The sequence below is a fragment of the Varanus komodoensis genome, unplaced genomic scaffold (assembly GCF_004798865.1).
Source record: "Varanus komodoensis strain SLA01 unplaced genomic scaffold, ASM479886v1 scaffold3, whole genome shotgun sequence".
NCBI classification, from domain to species: Eukaryota; Metazoa; Chordata; class Lepidosauria; order Squamata; family Varanidae; genus Varanus; species Varanus komodoensis.
This window is the reverse complement of record NW_025335761.1, coordinates 56,411,260-56,434,380: the sequence shown is the minus strand read 5'-3', so window position 1 is coordinate 56,434,380 and position 23,121 is coordinate 56,411,260. Positions and strand designations below refer to the sequence as shown.

Genomic DNA, 23,121 nt, shown 5'->3' with positions numbered 1-23,121 from the left:
CTATGCATGTTGAAATGGAAGAAGCCCTGCAGCTGCCAGCAGCCCCCGGCCAGCTGGGAGTTGTAGAACTTTTCTCTATCTAACCATGCATAGAGTTGAACTCCAGAAGAATAAAAGGAGGCAACAGTGATCTGCACAATGTCTAAAACACAGCGGCCATATCAAGCTCTGCTTTATGCTGTTGCCTCCACTCCATCCTCATTGCTACCCTCTCCATGTTTTATCCCTTAGAAAGAACAAAAGACCTAGCCCAACACGAGGAAGAAATAAATGGCAACATCACTGGCTACAGAGATCCTCAAGGAGAGTCTGTCTATGCATTCCGGAGGGAACCTAGTTACTTTGAAATCCCAACAAAAGAATTCCAGCAGCCTGTGAAGTCCCCAGAAGTCCACGAGATCCCCACCAAAGACGTCGACACCCCAGCGCCGCCTGTCGTGCATAGCCACGCTTCTTTCACCATTGAGTTCGATGACTGCACCCCAGGTAAAATCAAGATAAAGGACCACGTCACCAAATTTTCACTCAGGCAGAGACGGAACCTTGGCAAGGAAGCTGCTCACGTGGAAATGATTTCGGCGGAGAGCAAAGTGGCTGACTGGCTGGTACAGAATGACCCGAGCCTCATGAGACGGCAGTCCCCCGGGGATGATGTATATAGTACCAAGAGTGATCTTCCAGTTCATGTCAAGACTCTGAAAGGTAAATGTCCGTGGTTTATGAGTTGCTAGGCGTGGTCTAGGATATTAGTTTGCCATAGATAAGAAAATGAACCGTGGATATTACAGGCATTTGGTTTGCCAAATCACACCCCATTTTGCTCACATCTAAGCCTCTCTGAATGTGGGTCCAGTTTGACCTGCTATCAAGCTTCCTTGGCTTGCTCTGCCATACCATGCTAAGGGGGACTGGGGCAGGGGGGTCTTGCTATAGGGCAGGAAAACTCAAGGGTGCACCACTTGATGGGCCCTGAGGGCTACATGTCCTCCTGGGTTGGAGGCCACACATGTCACACACACACACGAGACAGAGTAAACCTACATAAGCGCATGTGCTCATCCCAGTGATCCTGATACAAATTGTTCTTTCCTTCTAGCAGCAGTGAGAAAACAGTATTAGTGAATGTGGCAGCAGAAGGTTGCATTTAAGACCTTGGGGGGTCTGCAGGCCATGGGTTTCCACACTTAGTGTAAATGATTTCCAGCATGGGTTCATGGCATGTGTAATTTTCCGTGGCTCCCGACAAATCGTTTGAACTGGGAGACAACAAAAGCTACAACTCCCATAGAGCCCAGCGGTAAGTGTCATTTCTAGCTAAACAGAAGCCTTTAAAGCTTTTTCTGGCTTCACTGGACAAGGGAGGCATTTTTTTTTCCCCATGGAAAAACCCAAACAGTGGAATCCTGTGTGTGTGTGTGTGTGTGTGCGCGCGCGCGCGCGCGCGTGTGCGTGTGCGTGTGCATGGTGGGGTTGACTGGGAGAATGGAGAGCAGGGATTTGCAAGGAATCTGTTAGGTGCAGATACCTGGACTCTGATCTGCTTTGCAGTAACCCACAATCCAGTTCCCCAGCATGTGTGCCCGGGGTTTGTGGGGTGCTCAGCAGGAACTGGCACTGGAAATACCAGCTGGGGAAGCTTGCCAGTTGCATAACCAAGGCTCTGCGAATGTTCACAGATTTCCCCTTGGCTCAGCTTGCTTCACACAACCAGGCTGAGCAGGAGAGGAAGCCTGTGGATTCTGGAGGGAAGGATTGCAAAAAGGGTTGTGCCATCTATAACAGAGTGCTAAGATTGCCTGAGAAACTCAGGAATACCAAATGCTTCCAAATGAAGTAGCAAATGTGCACCATCCAGGATAGACCTAATTGTGTGCTAAACTTACAGTCAACAGACATGAAGATGGGACACAGAGTGACTCAGAAGACCCGGTAGCACCGAAGCCAGAAAAGGAGACTGCCAGCACTGACCACCAGGCTGAGCAAGGCAAGCTCCAGCGCCAAATTCGACGTGACCCCCAGGAAATGCTCCACAACCAGCAGGCCTTTGTCATAGAGTTTTTTGATGATGACACACCACGGAAAAAGAGATCACAGTCTTTCACTCACAGTGGCCACTCTGCCCAGAGTGAAGTGGATGCCACCTTGAAGGCCAAGGTCGAGAAACGCAAGATCACTGTGCCTGCTGAAAAACCAGGTAGCTCTGTGCCATCACCACATATGCCCACGGCTGGAATCAAAGGCCCAAGCAATTCTTTTACTACTCCGAGGGCTGGTTCCTTTAAGAGGGAGAAGACAGAGGAACGGATTAGCTCTTCCTTGTCCTCCACATCAAGGACGTCTGTAAAAAGTCATGGTAGTGTGGGGAGAAAGTCCAAAATCGCTCAGGATTTTGTTGCTGAGTATTTACGGGAGAGCTCTCCTGCTGGAAAAGCCAACACTGAGAAGGCACCTGCTACTTCTCTGCCACTAACCCCACGGGTCACAGCATCACCGTCAGCACCAGAACCGATCCCATCGCCATCTGTGGATCCTAAGTTGGTCAAAGCTCGGAAACATGAGGAAGAGGACAGCTTAAGCGAAACGGGCACATATACCATTGAGACCGAGTCGCAAGATAAAGAAGTAGAAGAGGCTCGGAAAATGATCGATCAGGTAAGCCCATCATGCATGCAAATGGAGAAGGTTGTATGCTTTTCACCTATTCATACTTTGCTTTATTTATTTATTTATTTTTCAATTTATATCCTGCCTTTTTCCTACAAAGGGCTCAAGGCAGCTTACATCATTCTCCTCCTCCATCTTATCCCCACGACAACCCTGTGAGGTAGGTTGGGCTGAGAGTCTGTGACTGGCCCAAAGTCACCCAGTTGGCTCCATGGCTGAGTGGGGACTAGAACACAGGTCATCTGAGTCCCAGTCCCATGCTTTTAACCACTACACCACACTGGCTCTCTTAATGGGACATCAGGGAAAAGGCAATTATCATAGTGATTGGTCTGACTCCTGCTCTAAAAGAACTTTCAAACCTCTTTGCCAGGCAAAGAGGAGGGACTAGAATCTACAGCTGAAATGCCAAAAGACAAGCCAGGCAATTGCTGAGAAACAGACTATGTCAAGTTCTCTGGGTAAGTTTGTTGAGCATGCTAATATTATGAGGGTGGACCTACCATCATCATTCCGAGGATCAAGTTAGGAGAATGGACCAACTGAAAAATGATTGGTCCTGCAGCAGGAGGACCCACCTTGAAGGTGTGGCTTGCTCTTGTCAGTCTGGACGGAAGGAAGGGTATTCAGTTTGCAGTCAGCTTCCAGTCTTAATCCACATTTCCTTAATGGCCAGTAGTCTGACTGTGCTTGTTTCTTTTGTAATGGACTTCTTTGTACCATAAAGTCAGCCTAGCTAGTCAGGTTTTACCTAAGAACATTTTTTAGTCAAAAAGTCTTTGTTCTGGTCTGCCTGGAAGGAGGGGACTGGGGGTGGGGGGTGGGAGACAATGGCCTGACAGAGCAAACACTTGTGATCACTTACCTACATTTAGCAGATGAAAAGAGGGCTGTGGAGTGCCACAGTCCTGGCTGTTTTGTTCTTGTCCATGAATTCTGTCCTTGACATCTGGTTAACTATGGTTCATATTAATCAGGCTCTCTCTTCACCAGGTTTTGAACCTTGGTAGGCTATTCAGACTCTATTTTGTATTGGAAGCCCAGGTTAACAAGCCGAGGTCACAGCGATTGCAGATGGAACTCCTAAGGGAAGGGCAAGGGGATTCTTATGAAAGAATGCCTTGGTTAGAAAAGAGCAGCTGCAGCCTCTTTCTAACCTGTAATTGTGATCTGAGATTGGGAATATCATGGAAACACTGAAATGAAATTTTGCAGCAAGCTAAGTTAGCGGTGTTGCATGGGAGCTGAACCCAGACTGCCTGGGGTTTCAGTCTGGCCCTTCGGGTCTCACTAGAGGGCAACAAAGCTTTTCTTCATAAGACCAGGTGGTTCCCACTTTCCCAAACTGCCAATCTCTTGACTTTTGCACATTTTTACCCTATCCTGAGACGTTGGGATGTCTCTCTTAAAGGCTGGTTATTTTAGCAGCACGAGCTAAAATGGACTGGTATTTGGGCCTCATCCACTTTTACATTTGGCCCTGCCCCTTTGCCTTCAGCCCCACCTACCACTGGAGTGGGACTTCCCAAGAGCATCTCTGAAATCAAAGTAGGTTGTCAGATGAGGTGGCAAACCTGCGTGTGGGCTGCATCACTTCAGACTGCACATTTGGTTAGACCTAACAAAGTGCATCTTCCTGTACATGGGAAAGCACGACAGTTCTGCAAGAAGAGGTGGTTTGTGTGCTCTGCCCTGCCTGATGGATCCCAGGTTGTACTGGTATTATTGCAACAGCCATTCTGGAAATCAGCATTTTGCTTTATTTTGCTCTCATCTGACAGCTTCTTCCAGGCAGGCTATGAGTGTGGAATATTTTATTTATTTATTTGCTTACTTTTAATTTTTCCTATTTCTTATTTCATTTTATACAGCCCAATAATCAAAGCTCTCTATTTGTTATTTTACCTGTTCTCCAAGGAATTCAAGGTAGCTTCCATAAAATTTCTCTCCTCCGTTTTCTTATAACAGCCCGGTGAGGGCGATTAGGTCAAGAGTCAGTGACTGGCCCAAAGTCACCCAGGGAGCTTCATGACTGAGTGGAGAGTAGAGCCTGGAACTCCTAAGTTTCAGCCCAGCGCTCTAAGCCCTGTGCCACCTCAGCTCTCTAGTTTTGCAGGTGGTGAATGCCTTTTGTCACTTATTAACCCACTGCAGCCCTTTAAGGTAGTTTCAGGGACAGCTGACTGGTTCCAGCTTATTAGTTTAAATTGAATTATTTGTTTAATTTTGTTTATTTTGCATTTACATCCCACCTTTTTTCCCTCTTGTGGGGAACCTGAGGTGGTTTATGTGTTCCTCTTTACCACCAAGTTTACGCGGACAACATACTTTGCAAGGTGGATTAGGCAAACGGTTCATGACTGGCTTCAGATCACTGAATGAGCTTCAGGGTTGAATGGAGACTAGAACCTGAATTTCAGTCCAACTCTCTAAACCAAGGATTATCACAATGGTGCTTTTCATTCACTGCATCTAAAGCAGGATGCTGTAGAACAGGAAAAAGTTCAGAAGAAGGAATCTAAAATGATCAAGGGGCTTGGAGTAACTCTCCTATGAGAAGTAGCTACAGCAGTTGGGGTTGTTTAGCTTAGAAGAAAGGTGAGGAAGGGGAACATGTTAGAGGTGTACAGAATGATGCATAGTGTGAAGAAAGTGGAGAAGGAGCCATTTTTCTGCCTTTCTCATGATGGTCTAAAACCAAGGGTTGTCCTATGAAGCTGATGGGTGGGAAATTCAGGGCAGATGCAAGGAAGTTCTTCACCAGAAGGCGGAGGCTGTCAAAAGCTACCAGTCCTGATGGCTCTGTGCTGCCCCCAATATAGGCAATATGAGCAGGAGAGTGCTTTTGTCCTATGTAGTCTTGGAACAAGCAGTTGGTTGGCCATTGATGGACCTTAACCTGTTCAGCATGGCTCTTCATACATTTTTGCCATGCTATTGTGAAAGCATCTGTTGGAAATTGCTCAGTTCAGTGATGGCTCAAGTCAACTTCAATCCCAGCCTTTACCAAACTTGGTGCTTTCTAGAGGTGTTGGACCACAATTCACAGCTGATGCTGGCCGGAGATGGTGGGACTTGTAGTCCAACATGTCTGGAAGGTGCTGGGTTTAGGAAACTCATCCTAGACAAAGATATGTGCTACTTGCTGGTTCAGGGAGTCACTAGTCTGTTTTAAGTTTCCATATCCTCTCTTGGGTTCATCAGGTTTTTGGTGTTTTGGAGTCCCCTGAATTTTCCAGAATTTCGTCAGCCTTCCGGCCTGTTATAAAAGGTGAAAAAGATGAATTGGGGACCCATCATTTGATTGGTGAAAATGGATCGAGCCCAAAGGTGACAATGATGCAAGTCATCGCTTCTAAAGTGGCCAGTGGACATCACGCAGACATGCAGGTACAGTCAACATGGGAGTGCCGGTCCTTTCCACTTCTTATTTTGTTAAGTACATTTGGTATGTATGTACTCTCCTTATTACTCTAGAGAGAGACCTGATAATATGTATACAAAACCTTGCTAATAACAATCAAACAATGATTACGCTATAAATCATGGCACAAACCTGCCAGGTGGGCGTACAATCTAATGGGACTGTAAGATGTGCTAAAACAGTGGAGACATAATGACTGAGTCCATTCCAGAGATCTGGGATTGAGATTTCAGTGCTCGTCATAACTTGTTACACCCTTTGTAGCGTGTTACCCCACATTCTCCCATGACTTGTAGAAGCAGAATAAATTATACTCTTAACTCTCTGGAAATTTGAGTAGATGATTTTGTGCTTATCTGGCATATTCTCAGCTGATGTTTCTGCAAGCTTTATAAATTGTGCCCATGCTGATATAAGATCATATGCTATGGCTGACTTGTCCTTTTGCAACTTGCATTTGATGGGCAAAATTTTTTCTTACCATCTCATTCCCAACTTCGTCTGTCCTTAGGTAATGGGTTGTATCCAGATATCTGTTCAGTGGAATCCTGCAGATGCTGAGGGAAAGGGGAATAGGAGAAAATTGCCACCTCTCTTCTGCCAGTGCAAAACTTCTGCTGGATCCTGGCTCTCTTTGTGCATAGAAGGAGTCCTTCTGATCATAGTGGGGAAGTCTGACTGAATCCAAACCCATAGCAGTTCCTTTTGAAACTCTAGCTGTAACCACAGCTGTTGAGGACAACAAAATGCCCAAATGATGGCAGGCTTGATGGAAATGCAGTTTTAATGGTGTGGGACTTCCCCTCTTGGTCCTTTGCAGTTACCAACATCTCAGAGTGGACAGAAATGGGTGTCCAGATGGGCGAGCCTTGCAGATAGCTATACAGACTCAGGATCTGCAGCTGGAGTGGGGGATGCCCATCAGCCAAGCTCCCTCTCTCAGGCTGTTGCAGGTAAGCACAGCAGCTGGTGTGGTTCTTGCATTACCAAAGGAATTAAGAGAGGAGTTTATAAGTCAGTCTGATTTTATCTTCCTCCTGTTGCATTCTGCTAACGCTATATTCTAGTCTTACAATGCATTGTTCTAGAAAGGGATGATAACTTTCCCAGAAAGTTTTTGTGATGAAGGAGAGAAAAATGCAAGGAGCAATAGAGGGTAGCCTTCCCCAGCCTGGTGTTCCCTTGATCTGTTGAACTGCCACTCCCATATTTTCTTTGCCAGCATAGACAGAAGACATGGGAGTTGCATATAAGAGCATAACAAAATAAGAACATAGGTAACACCTGTGTAAGAACATAAGAAGAGTCATGCTGGATCAGACCCAAGGTCCATCTGGTTCAGCACTCTGTACACACAGTGACAGACCAGCTGCCCACAGGATCCCTCCAGCAGGATGGCTGCAAAACACCCACTGCCCAAGTTCCTCAGCAACTGGTGTAGGCAGGATGCCACTTCTGGTAAAGGAGGTAGCACATAGCTAGCAAGGCTAGTAGCCACTGCTAGCCGCCTCCTCCATCTGGAGGGCACCAGATTGGGGAATTCTGAGAGTGCTTAGCAAGCTGTATATCTTGTGTTGGTGGTAGCTCCCCAAACGTCAGACTTACTGTGTATCCTGCATGTGTCACGTGACTGAAAATTCTTCAGAAAGGAAAGTGATGTTTTTAATCATCAACAGTAGTTTATATAATAGCCTAACAAATGGAGCTGTCACAAGATGCCATGTAGTAAAAATTGGTGCTTTTCATGGAAACCATTTGCAGCTCTGGTGGAGTTAGTTAGAAGCTCTTTATGATGCTTGAAAGATGCTTTTCTCAACTTTCTACTCTGGGAGAAAATGGAAACCAGGAGAGGCTTGAATGGGTTTTTCTAAAGTCTTATCCATGTTAAACATTTTTGAAATTACAGTAAATGCGCACAGATAGTTCTCAGTTATTGCCTTCCAGCTTGTGCATAAACTCCATTTCCCTTGGTGTTTGGGGTGCCCTCCAGATGTACTGGATTACAATTTCCAACTTCCTCCAGTATTCAGAATGCTTAAGTTGGATCCAGAGTAGGTTAGTTGAACTTCTGTCCCACTGCAATCAGTCAGACTGGAGCCATGGCCATCTAGTCCTGTCGATTTTAAGAAAATGTTCAGCTAAAGATACTGTCCAATATTAGCCATGACTAACTAAGTCTCATTCATTTCATTGTATGTAGGACATTGGATATAGGCCTTCCTCTAGCTCTAGCCCATTGTATTTTAACATCTTGTTAGAGTGTGCGCTATGATATGGATTTGTTGGATCTCTGGGGGTTTTTTTAAAGAAAAATGTGAATTTGATATTCTTTGTACCTTTAGGATATCCAGTACAAACCAGCATTTCTACTCCCCAACGCCCTTTGGGCAGTAGTGACAGTTATTTGTGTGTGTGTGTGTATAAATATATGAAATATATAATGAAATAAATAGAGAGAGAGAGAGAGACAGACAGACAGACAGACACACAGACACACACGTGATTGCAAACAATGTACCTTTCCCCCATCCTTTCCTCACTGTGGTTTGGATCAAACCTTGTTGTTCCACCAGTGTTATGTTGCAATTTATTTCTTTACCCCCTTTCAGCCAAAGGATCCCCAAAGCGATTCAGAAAAAAATATGCAAATACAATATTTAAACAATATAGTAAGTACAAATTTAAAGCAGAAATACCAGAATGACTAGTTAAAACAAACAAACGCCAAAACCAAAAAGCATCCTGAAGCTTGAACAAACGATCTTTGTATCCAAAAGCAAAACTCTTAATCAAAAATGCCAAAGGAGGCTGCATCATCGCCATCTCCTTAGAAGGATTCCTAGGCCCAGTAGATTGAGAGGAGGTGATTTTTTTTTTTTTTTTTTGAGCATCGGTTGGATCAGTGTCCCTCCCTTGAAGGAGTGGCTCTCAAGCTGTAGGCCCAGCCTCGCACGTAAGGTATCCAGGCATGGCGATGGTGGAGGGAAGCATGTGGACTAGCTCGCCTCGGAATGAACAGCATCTCTCCCCTGAAGCAGTGCCTCGTGGGAGCTCCCTGCCCACTCCTCATCCCTGCAGCCCCCCATGTGCCCTCCAAGTTGGCTGTTGGGGACTGGGGGATCTCCAGGTGCAGGAATGTGTGTTGCAAGAACAAGAAGATGGGGACTTCCTGACTGACAAGTTCTGTCTGTTTTGTTGTTGGTTCTAATGCCCTTCCAAGTTTGAAAAGATGTTATTTTGTTTTTCTACTTTAGAAGTTCAGCTGCTATCATGGGCATTGCTAATAGAACTTTAAAAGAATGTCTTGACATTCTGGTAATGCCTGATGTCCCCTTCCCCTCACCAAACCACCATTTTTCTCCCTGTTTATTTATTTAGAATTTTTGTATCCTGCCCTTTACTGTGTCTTAGGGCAGCGATAACATAAATAAAGAAGACACAGCATCACAATAATATATAAAACCAACATAAAAAATAATACTAACTTTTAAAATGCTGGGGAAATAACAAGGTTTTGGCCTGGCGCCCAAATGAAAAGTGTTGGCACCAGGTGCACCTCTCTGGGGAGCCACTCTTCTGATCTTCAAAGAGGGCTCTCAAAGGAGGACCTCTGTTCCAGATTTTAGAGGCCAGGCGGGTATATAGGGAAGGAGGCGCTCCTTCAAATAGGCTGTTTGTTCACCTGTTTGAAGGTTGTTTGTTCACCTGTTTGTTAAAAGTGAGGTCATCCCTACAGCAGCAAAGCTATCCACTCTCATGTATAGCAGAGATACTTCTTGGCTGACACCAGCTCAGGTCTACTGGTAGCAGTGTCCTGTTTGCGATTTTTAATTTATACTCATTGTGTGCAAAACAGCTTGGCTGGACTTCTGCAGCATTCCTGCAGGCAGAGAAAGGTGACAAAGGAAGATGGCTGTGCTTGAATTCATACTTTCAGGGAAATGGCTCCTGCTGCTGCTGTCACAAGTCCCTTCTCGGCTATCCATCCCTACTTAGGGTAGCCCAGAGAGGAAACCAAAAATGGTTTCAGAAAGAAGGGGCCTGGCCCGTGGTTCCTTGTGCCAAATGTGACACCAGGATCCTTCCCAGTGGGAAGCAGGAGCTGGAAGGGACCCCCTGGGGTTCAGGGGCCCTGACAACTGCTTGCCAGGCAGCTTTTCCTTTCTCAGTCATCTGCTTTGGACTGTCCCAGTGGATCCCGTATAAGCAGTTCTTCTCTTACACCTGAGGGAGACACTTAATAAATGTATATCATAGTGCATCGCAACATGTATCAATCCAATAATTAACCTTGCTGACTTTTAATCATAAAAATGGTCCTTTCATCATTCTTAGATAAGGACCCTGGTTCCAGGGTGGGAGAATCTGAGAGCTGCATGGTGTCGCGGACAAGGCGTCTTCTTCCCCCACTCCCTCCAGGTGACAAATCTGAAACTCCACCGCCAACCATTTTAATCTGTCAAGAGCCCTATTCTGATGTTTCCCAGAGGAATGCTGCCAATGCCCATGGGGGAGAAATCTACGTGGATCCTGCCAGCCGGCTGATAATTCAGGAAGATTTAGATCCTGACAGCCTCAGTGATGCCAGCAAATCTGATGATGGCTTCAGCTTGGAGAAAGGCCGGAAATGCCATGATGGCACCAAAATGTCTGAACAGGATCAGGGAAGGGCCGAAAGTGCAAAAGCCAAAAGTCATCCAGCCACAGTGTCAAGGCTTCTGGGTCTGAGAGGTTCGAGTGATCCCCTGTCAACATCTTTTTATATTGGTGATGAAGAAGAGGAGGGAAGAGTTCCTTCAAAGCTTCCTTCAAGCACCACTCCATCTCGGATGGACAAAGAAGAGGCTCCTTCCAAGTGTGGGAAGGCATCCATTAATAAAGGCATTAATAATAGCTACGTTAGTTCAAATGGAAAAATGGTACTTTCATTGCATCAGGGGCTTCCTCTTCCAGAAGAAGAAGTTGTAGCCACAAAAGAAGTGTCTTCTTTCGTTCGGCAGGAAAGCTTCACCAAAGAGAAATCAAGCAGTAGTGTCCCTCAGAACAGGCTACCGCACATCTCAAGCCACCCTCTGCTTAAAGATCTTGATGCTGCACGAGCAAATCGTATGGACTATAATCCAGACACCCACCTCCTCCTCAAAGACACTGAAACTGCTCTGGCAGCCTTGGAAGCCAAAATACTCTGCCAAAGCCAGCAGCTTGATGTTCCGGAAAGCACCCCAGGACAGTTAGAAGACTCCTTATCTGGGGATTCTGATGTGGACACAGCCAGCACTGTCAGCGTGGTGAGTGGCAAAAACATGCCAACACACCCTCCAAAGCGTAAATCTGGCACAGCCCTGCAAAAAGAGAAGCCTTCTTCCACGCCAACTGTCCAAGACCAGAGTATTCAACCAAGCGCCCGTGAAAGGCTTTCAGAGAAACGGAAAACCGTTCCTCTTGAGACAGGAAACAAAGGTGAAAGCGTAAAACGTTTCCAAGGCAAGCGTGGCACAGGGACAGGTGGGTCTCTGGACTACACTGATGATGAGCGAAGTACGAACCTTACCTGTTTAGCAGCAGGTGAAGCAGCCTCCTCTGACCAAGAACAAAACTCCTCAAAGCTCATCTCTAGAAAAAAGCCTTTCTCACAGTCCACCAAAGAAGAACACAACAAAGTGACACCCACGGTGCAGAAGATCCAGCAGGTTCTCACGCGATCAAACAGTTTATCTACCCCAAGGCCCACAAGAGCCTCGAAGCTTCGCCGTGCCCGCCTGGGAGATACTTCGGATAATGAGAGTGCTGATACTGAAAAAACGAAGGAACACGAAGGAACATCGGTACCTTCCAAGCAGCCTGTGGAAACCAAAAAGTTGTCAAGGCTTGACATCCTGGCAATGCCACGGAAACGGGCAGGATCCTTCACGGTGCCAAGTGACTCCGAGAGCACCCCACCAAGACCGACGTTTTCTGGACGCAGTGCAGAGTCGTATTATTCCACCCGGAAGCCACCTGTGTCAGAAGCCCGAAATGCTGCTCGGAAAACAGCTGCGGCGGTCGCGGCTTCTAAGCAGCCTTTTAGTAGGACACGATCCAGCGGTGTCAAATATGCCTCTTCTTCCAGTGAGTAACTGTGTGTTGGAACTTTGCCTACTTTATGTTGTTTATAATTAGGAATTTTTGAAATCCTTTATCAAAAATATTCAAGCTAAGTGAGAAAATAATTGGGAGGTGAATCTATAACCCCCTTTGCATCAGAACTCCTTAGTATATTCCTGATTGGATAACCTACAGAAAATTTCCTCATCCTTTGATTTGTATCTCATGAATATCAGTTCCTACTGCAATGCAGCCTCCTTCGTTAGAGGCATTAATAACTATAATCTCTGCTTTTTAGCTCCCTCAGTTATTTGGTGGGCTGCAGCAAAGAGGCAGTGTGCTGGACTAGATGGACCTTTGAGTTAATGCAGCAAAGTCTTAGGTCTCCTCAGTGCCCATGTTTAATTGTGCTTCTTACATCCGCCTTGCCTTTTTGCTTTGATAAATAAGCATCTTTTCCAGGCAATCAGAGAGGGAAATATGCAAAATAGCAAGATAGTCAATCTTTTTTGGTCAGCAGTGTGCTATATAATAGCCAAATAGGTTGTGGTAGCAGGTACTTTTGAGTAGAAATTTTGTGGATTTCTTTGCAAGGTGCTCCCTTTCCTAAAGCCACATGTGCTGCTGAGAGATTGTGTCTGTGGATGTGGGGGACAGGGCAGATGCACAATCGCACACTTGCACACCACACGTGCCCCTGTTCACCCTCTGCTTATATCCCACCATTCTGCAGTGAGCGCAGGATGAAATTGCACAACAGGCATTAGTGGGGAGTTGCACGTGCTTTTCAGGGGGATAATTCCTGTCCTCTTTATTTAGCCCAAATGCAAATGGAGAGTGTTGGAAAAGGTTTTGGCCTGGGATACCCCGAGATGAAGAGCTTCATTGATTAGTTCCTTTGAACTATGAGCACCACTGCTTTTCCCTGCCTTGCTTGCCAATGTTTCAGATGCTTTTTCTCTTGAACAGTTTAAAAATGGCAGACGGCACTGTATTTTATACAAAGAATAATAAGATCGGCATAGCAGGGCTCATTATGGACAGCATCCAACACGGCCTGTGGTCAGTTGGAAGGGTGTGGTCCTGGGATTGTTTTCACTGGTTGGTCCCACTGGGGCAGCAGAATGAACAGAAGTACCTGATGGCACTACAGACCTCAGCTGGTTTAATTATTGTGAATTCCTTAACAGTACCCTGGTTTAGTGGTGCTGCCGTATCTTTTTCACGAGTCCCTCCACCCTAACCTTGCCTACTTCTTGTTACAGAATGAATTGGTTTTGCCTTCCATTGCTTTGCAGCTGCAAACTAACTGGGTTTAATGTAGAGTTAACGTGGAGAATCCTCACCATGATTACATTACTAACAGAACTAATTCCTTGGTAGGGGATGTGGACTTTGCGTTTAATCCACACAGGGGATTCTTTGTAGAATGGCTCATGGTATTTCAATATTTAACATTTGCTAATGACATAAACAGTCATATCTTTTTTGTTATGAATTAATGGGTAAAAGCAAAACAAAAAGGATCCTAAAATGGCGCAGGTTAATCACAGCTCTTTTTCTGTCAAATAACACTGTTTCAAATTGTTCCATTCTAATCTAGCCTTCCCCAGCCTGGTGTGTTGGGCTATAACTTCCAGCATCCCCAGCAAGCATTGCTGGCTAGGGATTTTGGAAGCTGAACGTACCTGGAAGATGCCAGGTTTGGGATGGCTACTCTAATCATTATGTTTGTAAGCCAGGAAAAGGATATTCTAGGGAAATGAAATGAGTACTTTTTGACCTGTGACTATCTCTAGCAAGGAGCATCTCTGCCCTAGGGCATAAAGGGTATTGCTTGTTAACTGTACAGCAAAATGTACAATGTAAATGCAGCAGGGCAAACCCAGGTAAATAATTAATGTTATCTACACCTTGAATATAATGAGTGCAATCATCAAATGGAGCTGCTCTGCTGGTTGAAGTTCTTGTTTTTTATTCACTGAGCTTATTCACACAATCAGGAACTCATTTGTCAACTGGTTTTAAATGGTGGATGAAGCAAGTTGAAAGTAAGGAAAGAGTCCCCAGATAATCAGGCTCTGCTAACTTGACCCTGTTTTTACCCTGAAGTCAAGAACCACCAAAATTTCTTAGCAGAGCCATCTCCTTGGATCTTCATAGATGTGATGGAATTCAAGGGAAGGGTAGCACAGAGTTGGCAAATGTACTTGGCAAGCAGAAGGCCCCACTTTCAGCCACAGGCATCTCCAGCAAGGGCTGGAAAAGACCCTGTCTTCTAAAGCCCTGGATAGAAAATACCGAGCTAGATGAACCATTGGTCTGATTGGGTCTGATTCAGCATTTTAGAACGCAAACACACAAAGCCTAAACTGCATAGCATTGTTCCATAGCAAGTGAAAAAGTATGTATTCACTGATTGCTCTCCAGTGTTTTAAAACTCTCTTCTAAACTTACTCTAACCCTTGAACTCTGCATTCACCTTTTGAATGGGGGAATGCACATAATCTTTGTCTGGTGCTATGGATTTACATTGTGCACCAGGGCACTAATCCAGTGCTGTTATTTGAAGAAAAGTGGAACAGGGCAACTCAGACTCCTTTGTAAAATCAGTTTGCCAGGAAAAGAGGTTTTTTCACACAGTGCATTACTGTAATGAATGCAATTGGCTCTAAAAAGGGGATTAGACAAATCTGCATGGAAGGTATTTATCAGTGGCTAGGTCATGATGACCAGGTAGTCCATATTCACAGGCAGTATTGTCTGGAAACATAGAAACAGAGTGAGTCAGAAGGGGTCTCCCTGGCCATCTAGTCTGACCCCTGGCTCTAGCTGATTCTGCTCATGACATGCCTACCATGTGCACGTACAATATGTTTGTATTATTGATTTATTATTACATTTATACCCCACCATCTTTCATCTTGCAAGGGACCCAAGGCAGCTAACGTGGTGGTGGTCCTCTCCATTTAGCCTCACAACAACCCTGTGAGATAGGTTAGGTGGAGAGTCACTGATGGGCCCAAAGCTTCCCAGTGAGCATCATGGACAGGTGAGGACTAGGCCAACACCCTGTGTGACACTGGCTGGCTGTCATTGAATAGGCCACTGAATATCAGTTGCTGGGGAAATACAGTGAATAAATCTGGTTGTGGCTACTGTATGTCCCTCTTGTGGACTTCCTGAAGACCTCTGGTTGGTCAGTGAGGGAAGAAGGATGCCAGGGAAGCAGTGGTAAGGCTGGGCAATTTTAGACCTTGGTCTTACAGTGGCTGTGATTTGACTTCAGTTATGAAGCAAGCACACAGCTGGCATCTCTGTTCTAATACCTCACCACTGTTCCATGTTCAACGACTACTTCTACATTTTCTACGGGTTAGAGAAATCCATCAAACAGAGAAAACCTTTGATCTTCAGTGCCATTTTCTTGGTAGAAAAGCAAATTACAACTCAAGTCCATGCATACATAACAAAACAAACAGTTTACCCAGCCTGATGAGGAAAGGAATACTCTGAACATGTGCAGTTCTATATTTAAAGAGACTATAGTCATGACTGCAGGAAAAAATGGAATTAATTTTTGCTGCGGACCATATTTGGGAAGAAACCCCATTTTGCTGAAGGAAAGAATGTATTCTGAAAGTAAAAATAATAAAGCCAGTGTCTGTAACCAGGCCTGCCCCACTGATTATCAAATGGTTTCTTAGCATAATCAGGAAGAAGAGATGCTGTGACGACCACAGGCCAGGTGTGCCCACACAGTCCAGGGGCTGATGCCAGGCCTCTTTGCCTGTTTTTCCATTACCTGCTGCTCTGTGGCTGGTTATTTGGCTCCCACCTGGGCTGCAGAGTCTTGGACTTTGGCCCTGACTAGCTGCACTTCTGTGGACTAGCTGCAACTTTGGCCTGACCGTGCAGAGCTCTTCTTATGTCATTCAGCCCAGGCAGATGCTGCCTAGCTCTTAGCTGTTCCTGTAGCTGGAATGGCTGAGAGCCATGTGGTGGTTTAGCTGGCATGTAGACCTCTGCTATTGGGAGGAAATGATCTCTAGTTCTTCCTGATCCAAGATCCTCACTTCCACCTTCTGGCTTCTTCCACCATGACATTTGAGAACCATTGGATTAAGGACACCACTCCTGATGCAAAGCCCTCCTTATAAAGCCTGTGTGTGTAAACAAGCCACACTCTCTGCTCCCTTGCACCTCTCAGAGGTACTTGGAAATGGAGCCATTTGAACAGAAATCTTGATCAGGGGGTGTCTTAACCTACTTAATTGTTTCTTTTGGGAACCTTCCGTGCATGTTGAATTCAGGGCACCACCATACAGTGGAAAACTACATTGGAAAGCACTCGTGTACCGGAATTAAAAGGAGATTCATGTAGTGCTGTCCATGTAGGAATGATGTAACATGTGGGGTAAGCCACAGTTGACCATAAATTGTATGCATTTTCTTGCAATAACAATAACAATCCATCAAATGACAAATCTCATTTATCATTATATATTCATTTGTGAAAATAAAGGGTAGATACAGGCACCATTTATATTCTACATTTCATCACACTTTGGCAGCTGATCGGTGGAACAGTTCTTCCTTCTTCCTGAGAGGCTGCTTCAGATAAGCCCAGCCTTTTCCAACCTGACTGGTGAAGGCTGGGACTTGTAGTCCAGCACTTGTGGGGAGTGCCACGTTGTGGGAAGCTAGATTTCGACCATAACAGATGAATGGCAACAGTTTGAGTTCTCTTTTTCTTATCGTAGCTTGGTTGCCTGCTTTCTTGTACACTTAGGCAAATGATGGGCTGGCCCTGCATTCTCAGGCATTTTGGACGGCAGCTCCCAAGATTTATTTATTAAAACATTTTTATGCCGCCCCATTCGCCGAAGCCTCGGGGCGGCTTACAACAAAAAGTTAAAATAACATTTTAAAATATAAACAGTAAAATACCAGTATATAATATAAAACATACAATATAAAACAAGCCGCCCTGGCCAAATAAAATTCAGTAATATTAACATTTAAAATACTGCTTAAATAAAAAGATTGCTGATCATGGCCCATGCTGATTGGGTTTAATGGGAGATGAAGTCCAAAACATTTGGAGGGTACAGTTTGGGGAAGCATAGACTAGCAAAAGAATAAAGTGGAATGGGACTGCGCTGCAGGCCCCACTGCCAATGACATGGCATCATCTCCCATCTGGAGGACTAGCACCTTAAGGGAGCTCCAGTGAAGTGTGAGGAGAATGTTACCACAGGTCAGGTGCAGCTGTGTGATGAAATATATGGCAAAAGGACACTTGCATCTACCCAGAGTTGGAACACTGACTACTTCGTTTTATTCATCGGAAGTTCTTTCCACTTGGTGGTATGCACAGAAGTCTTCTTGCCTCTTCTCTCCTCCTTGGGTCGTTTTGTGTTAGTGTTTGTCTTCTGCCCTTGTATAGCAAGTCTTAAAGTCCTCTCTTCACTTTTCTCCTCCTCCTTCACATTCCTCTTCACCACCATCCGAAACCAATTCATTTCTTACAAGCTTCAAGGCGGCGGCAGCTGGGCTCAGATTATACTTCTACCTCCGAGGAGGAGTATGGCTCAAACCACAGCTCCCCAAAACACAAACGCTCCCATACTTCAACAGCCACCCAGACGCCCAGGACCCGCAGCTCCGGGGTGAGCAAGCAGAAGCACAGCAACAGCAAGGAGACAGAAGATGAGGACTACGAGGAGCACGACCCATTCAGCTTCATGGCGCAGACGGCAGAGATCGCCGAAATCGCCAGGTGAGATGGCGCTGGCAGTACTTTGAGCGATGGGCCAAGCTCTCTCGCATGTGTGTGCGCATTGGTGAGGGAGAGTGGCACAGTCAGGTGAGGACTGATGATGTTTGGCCTGCCTTCGGCATGAAAAGAGCATGTAATAGTATGGTGCGAAGTAATGCAGCATGCAAGGTGGGTAGCCTGGGTCATAATACATGCTGGCATCTTCTTTTGGCTTGCTTTTTACTGGTGTCCCGTGTTCCTGGCCAATCAAATTACCCAGCTACAGCTCAAGAGCTTTTCTTAGCATTCTATGTATTAGTCATTGTTTGAGCTGTATATTATAAGTGTTATAACTGGAGGGCAGGTGAGAATGAGGGGCTGTATTGTAAAGAATACACTAGGAGCTGCAAGAGCTGAGATTACTAGTTCTTGGAAAATGCCCAAAGGCTCTCATTTCAGAAATATCTTGATAGACTGGTCAGTGGCACTGGTGGAGAAACTAACTTGTCACTTTCATTTGGCTAGAGAGGAAAGCAAGAAAGTTAATTTTGTAATAACCTGGTGTCCTGTTTTTAATATTTTTTCCAAGAACTTAATGGGGAAGATGGAGCTCCAATTGATCTGCTTAATTTCTGGGATAGTACATTTTAATCTGGTATAAAAACAAACTATTGATATATGTATTAATGCATCAGTGTGTGTGTGTGTGTGTGTGTGTGTGAGCACACGCGCGCACAGAGAGAATGTATTATTTGTACACATATAAGCTGTGTAGTGTTTATGACTCTATATAATGTACAGGGGGAAAAACCCTGCAGGGCAGGCACTCTTGTGCCTCTTTGCTTCAGCTGCTTCTTCAGGCATACAGAGCTGTACCAAGGTAAATTCATGTCTCACACTTCTCTAGAGGTAGGCCCCAGTGTAGTCTTCTTAACTGGGTACCTCCCCCACAAGATGCATTGGACTCAGACTGCCAGTATCTCCGCCCAGCTATCTTCCAGTCCCAGTGCATCTGGAGGGGTACCAGGGTCAGGAAGACTGCTTTCAGGGAGGGGGTGTATATGTGGGAGATCAGCCATGCTAGAGACAAGGCCTGGGCAGTGAGGTCCATAGAGGGAGGCCTGGCACTGCATTATTCGCAGTTGGTGGATAAAGCTTCTGTTTGTTCTCATCAACTGGATTGTGGTCCTCTCTGGAGAAGGATCTGCCTGCTTGAGCTACTGGGTTAGGTCACAAAGCTCTATAACAACTACATTCCATTCAGTTCTTTTTGAGAAAAGTGGTGACACACCCTAACTGTGTTCTATTCATTCATCTCTGGACCTTTTTCAGATGTAAAGGTGATGTGTGTAGGATGGCGACTTAAACTTCTTCCCCAAAAAAGGGAACCAATTTGGGCGTTAAATTTGTATATGCTAATGTATAATTAGCCTTTTTAGAAATGATAATTATTTAAATGGGATTGCAACACATCTTGCTGTAGTAGGCTTGTTGTGTGTTTGCTGTTTAGTCTGGGGGGCAGGGGCTGTCTCATTGCGATGAAGCACGTGGGTTGCATGTAGACCTTCCCAGTTCCATCCCTGGCTTCTCCAGGTAGGTTTCAAAAAGTGGAATCCTGGAGAACTGCTGCCAGTCAGTGTTGAATATGCCAAACTGGATGAACCAGCAGTCTGACTTCAGTATGATGCAGCTTTTTACGTTTCTGTGCTCCTGTCCAGGTACTAAGCATAAATAGACACTTTCAAAACCAGGGATTCTTTGATGGGACATGGATTGGATTGGATGGTCTCTCAGAAAGAGGATTGTCCTCTAAAGTAGGATACACGATCACCCTATATGTTCGGAAAGGTTGAGAGTGTTGGCTGTAAAAGCAGGAGATGGAGGTTCAAGCCCTCTTCTGTGTTACAGCTCATTGTAGGACGATGCTCAGTATTTGTTTTGAAACAAGCTCAGTGATTTTCTGGGAACTCACATTCTGAAAAGTGGTGGAAAGGGAGGGCTGAGGCGGGGAAAGGATGGTTAATGTAGTCCTTCTTTCTTCTCTCCTTTATTTCTTTCTTGCATTTGCTTTAGTCCCAGCAGAGACAACTCACCATGTTTGGGGAAAGTGTCACCAACAGTCACACTACTATTTCTTTCATGCAAATTGCACCTTCACTCTTGCCACCTTTTAGATGTTCAGAAAGGGGGACCTGGTCTCTGATGTGCTACTGAATGTTTAGTTTGGCCTTGAGTGGCCCTGGGAATGTTGCTGTCCCTTTGCCAAGCCTGTGCCATGGGGCTTTTGTGAGACAAGATGCGAAAAATATTGTGCTCACGCAAGTAATTATTACTGCAGTAATTACAGTGCTGTAGTTCATTAGCCATAATGACAGAGTTTCTACTGTGTGTGGTTATGATGGTGAAGCTTTTGCTGAAAAAGAAAATGAAAGGTGAAGCAGTGAGGTGTGGGAAAGGAAAATAATTGATATTAATAACAGAGGCTCTGCACCAGGACTGTAAAGTAGTGGATTAGCATCATACGCACACATTACTCCAACCTCACCCTTCTCCAGCCCGATGCCCTTGGACTTGTTGGATTACAACTCCAAATGTGCTGAGTGGGGGTGGTGGATGCGGTCCGATACATCTGGAGAAAGCTATATTAGATACACAGGCTAAATAGTGACGGCAGGAGGCTCTGAGCTGAGCACCTTTGGGGTTGTGGGGAGGGGGCAGTTTAACCCTCCGCCCATAGTCCTGATAAAAATTAGTCCCCTTCAAAGAGTTTCTTTTGGTGCTGTGGAGGAAACAGCTACCTTCTAGGGATGAATAGTATTTTCCAGAAGGGGTGCTTAAGGGACCATGGTGACTGTCAGGAGAGGTTATTCTCTTCCTTCTCGATGCATGTTATTTATTTATTGGATTTTTAGCCCAACCAATTAGCCACACTATTTGGGGGTGTGGCTGGTTAAGGAATGGTGAGATTTGCAGTACCTTTTCTATCTCAACATGTCTAGACTTGTGCCAAGAAATGGTTAAACGGGGTAGGCAACATTTGGGGCATATTTGGAAATCTGAAAACCTGTCCTGGGCACATCCCTGAAATAGCTACCACTGGTGGTCACAAAGGACATATCAGCTGTCCAGCAGTGTTCTTGAGAAATTCTTGAGGCAGCTTCAAATGGCTTTCACTTCACTTTGAAACAAACACAGACACCTGCAAAAAAAAGCCTTAAAATAGTCTTCAGAGGGACCAGTAGGCTGCTGCAGTGGGCACTGGGAAAGGTGCCTGAGGGAACGTTGATCTATGTAGTGGCTGCTTTGTCTACCCCTGACTTAAGCAATGCATTTAACTCTCTAGGTAGGACCAAAGGAGCTCCGTGTATGTGCAGAAGTCCCTCCCAGATTGGGCTAAAGGGACTTTTGACACCCAAAGCAGGTTTATTGTAGCATAAGTTTTCATAGGACAGCTGAAGATAGTTTGAGAAGTCATTGGTGTACTTGTATATTTTTATCCCATGATCACCTCTGGTCTAACAAGTTTTGCAGGTTTTTTTTAAACACGAACTGTGGGATAATTGCACGCAACATGGTTAAGTTTCCTTCTTCAAAACTGGGGGCAGGCAGAAGAAATATAATGTTTGGAGCACTTTTGAACAAGTGGAGGTGATTGTGTTAGGTTATCAGGGTTCCAGATTATGGGAGGATTGCGCTGATTTCCTGTCCAGACCTGCTCAAGTCGGGTTGGAGCAGGCAGGGCCACTGGGCATGGGAACAGTTCTCCTGCCCAAGTCCCCATACCGCTTAATTCTTTGAATGCTCAGAGAAGGCTGTGCTTCCTTGCTTCCGACTCACACATATGTGTAGTAGGAGAGTAACAGTAATTCTTTACATTACAAGCTGGTTGAATAGAACTCTTGAGATGTTCAGAAGTGTGCATGGTGTGGGAAAAGTGGACAGGGAAATATTTTACTTCCTTTCCCTGTAGCACTACAAAGCACCACATGACTACAGTTAAATTTGGCCCTTCTGTACTCCGTTACCACTGTGGATGGCATGTTACTTAAAAACAAACAAACATTTGTGGAGGCCTGACAGAGACACATTGAAGGCACATCCAGGCTGCCCGCTGCCCATACCTGTGCTAAAATATTTTAAATTTCATTTTAACCTGTTTCTATATCGCTGGTCATGTAGAACCTGTTTGACTGGTGTAGAGTAGTAAAAATATTCATATTACATTAAAACGGATAAAATGTATTACATGTAAGATTGTTGTAAGGCTTACTGGAATAATATTAAGCTGTCTGAAACATGATAATAATTGATATTACTAGACATTTAAAAATGCATATCAAGAGTGTTTCACATTCACATCGTCCTTATTATGAAACTGTGCGATTGTAGCTGAAGAAATTTGGCAAGGCTTACCCTGGCATTGTATACTTAAGAAAGGGGAAGCTGGACTTTACATTTATTTATTTATTTAGAGCATTTTTATGCCTCCCCGTTCGCAAAAAGCCTTGGGGCAGAGGCTTGGTGTGCTCTAAGTATTTGCTCCTCATGCCTTGCAGTTTGTCAGTCCTCCTAGATCTCCTAGATTTAAAATTGTCCTACATTTTAAAATTATTATCTGTTTAAAGAATAAATGGCTGAAAGGTTGGAGACATTTTGCATCCTTCAGTAGGCCATCAAAGCAGAAAAATACAACATTGCTTCCTAGAAAGAATCCATGTTATTACAAACATTTCAGAGACCACAAAAGCTTGAGTTGGATGCTTGCCTGGGATCAATTTGGCGTTGGGGTCCAAAACTGCTCAGTGGATGGATTTTGTAAGAAGCCGCTCCATAACTGCAGCCTTTGGCTTCCATCTCTGCTGTGGCTTCTGAATTAACAGGGAACATAGTCTAGAATAGCAAGTGAGAGTTCAAAATGAAAATCCCCCCCTTGTTTATGCTGGGCTTAATCACATAATTGAAGCATTAGAAAAAAACTGCAGCCTGAGACAAGCCTAGTTGCTCAATTAGTCACGCAGTTCTAAATATTACTTCACTTAGTTCAGTCGTGTGTGCCTTCATGTTTCCAAGGAGACAGCTCAAAAACGTTTGAGTAACCCTCATATGTTTGTGCAGAATCTTGGTCCACACATAAAAATGTAGGCTGCAACATTCATCAGTTCAACTGGTAGATCAAGCAATGAAAGCT

At 44.9% G+C, this 23,121-nt stretch overlaps 1 protein-coding gene across 2 annotated transcripts in view; it reads left to right on the top strand.

Annotated features, from left to right (window-relative positions):
- Nucleotides 1-23,121, top strand: part of CEP170B (centrosomal protein 170B) — a 102,920-nt gene that overhangs the window by 55,365 nt on the left and 24,434 nt on the right. For both annotated transcript variants that reach the window (XM_044436033.1, XM_044436032.1), the window contains exons 8-13: nt 232-702; nt 1,886-2,652; nt 5,869-6,054; nt 6,909-7,041; nt 10,424-12,196; nt 17,708-17,954. In XM_044436033.1, the coding sequence (XP_044291968.1) occupies nt 232-702; nt 1,886-2,652; nt 5,869-6,054; nt 6,909-7,041; nt 10,424-12,196; nt 17,708-17,954 (3,577 nt within the window). The remainder of the gene's footprint in view (nt 1-231; nt 703-1,885; nt 2,653-5,868; nt 6,055-6,908; nt 7,042-10,423; nt 12,197-17,707; nt 17,955-23,121) is intronic.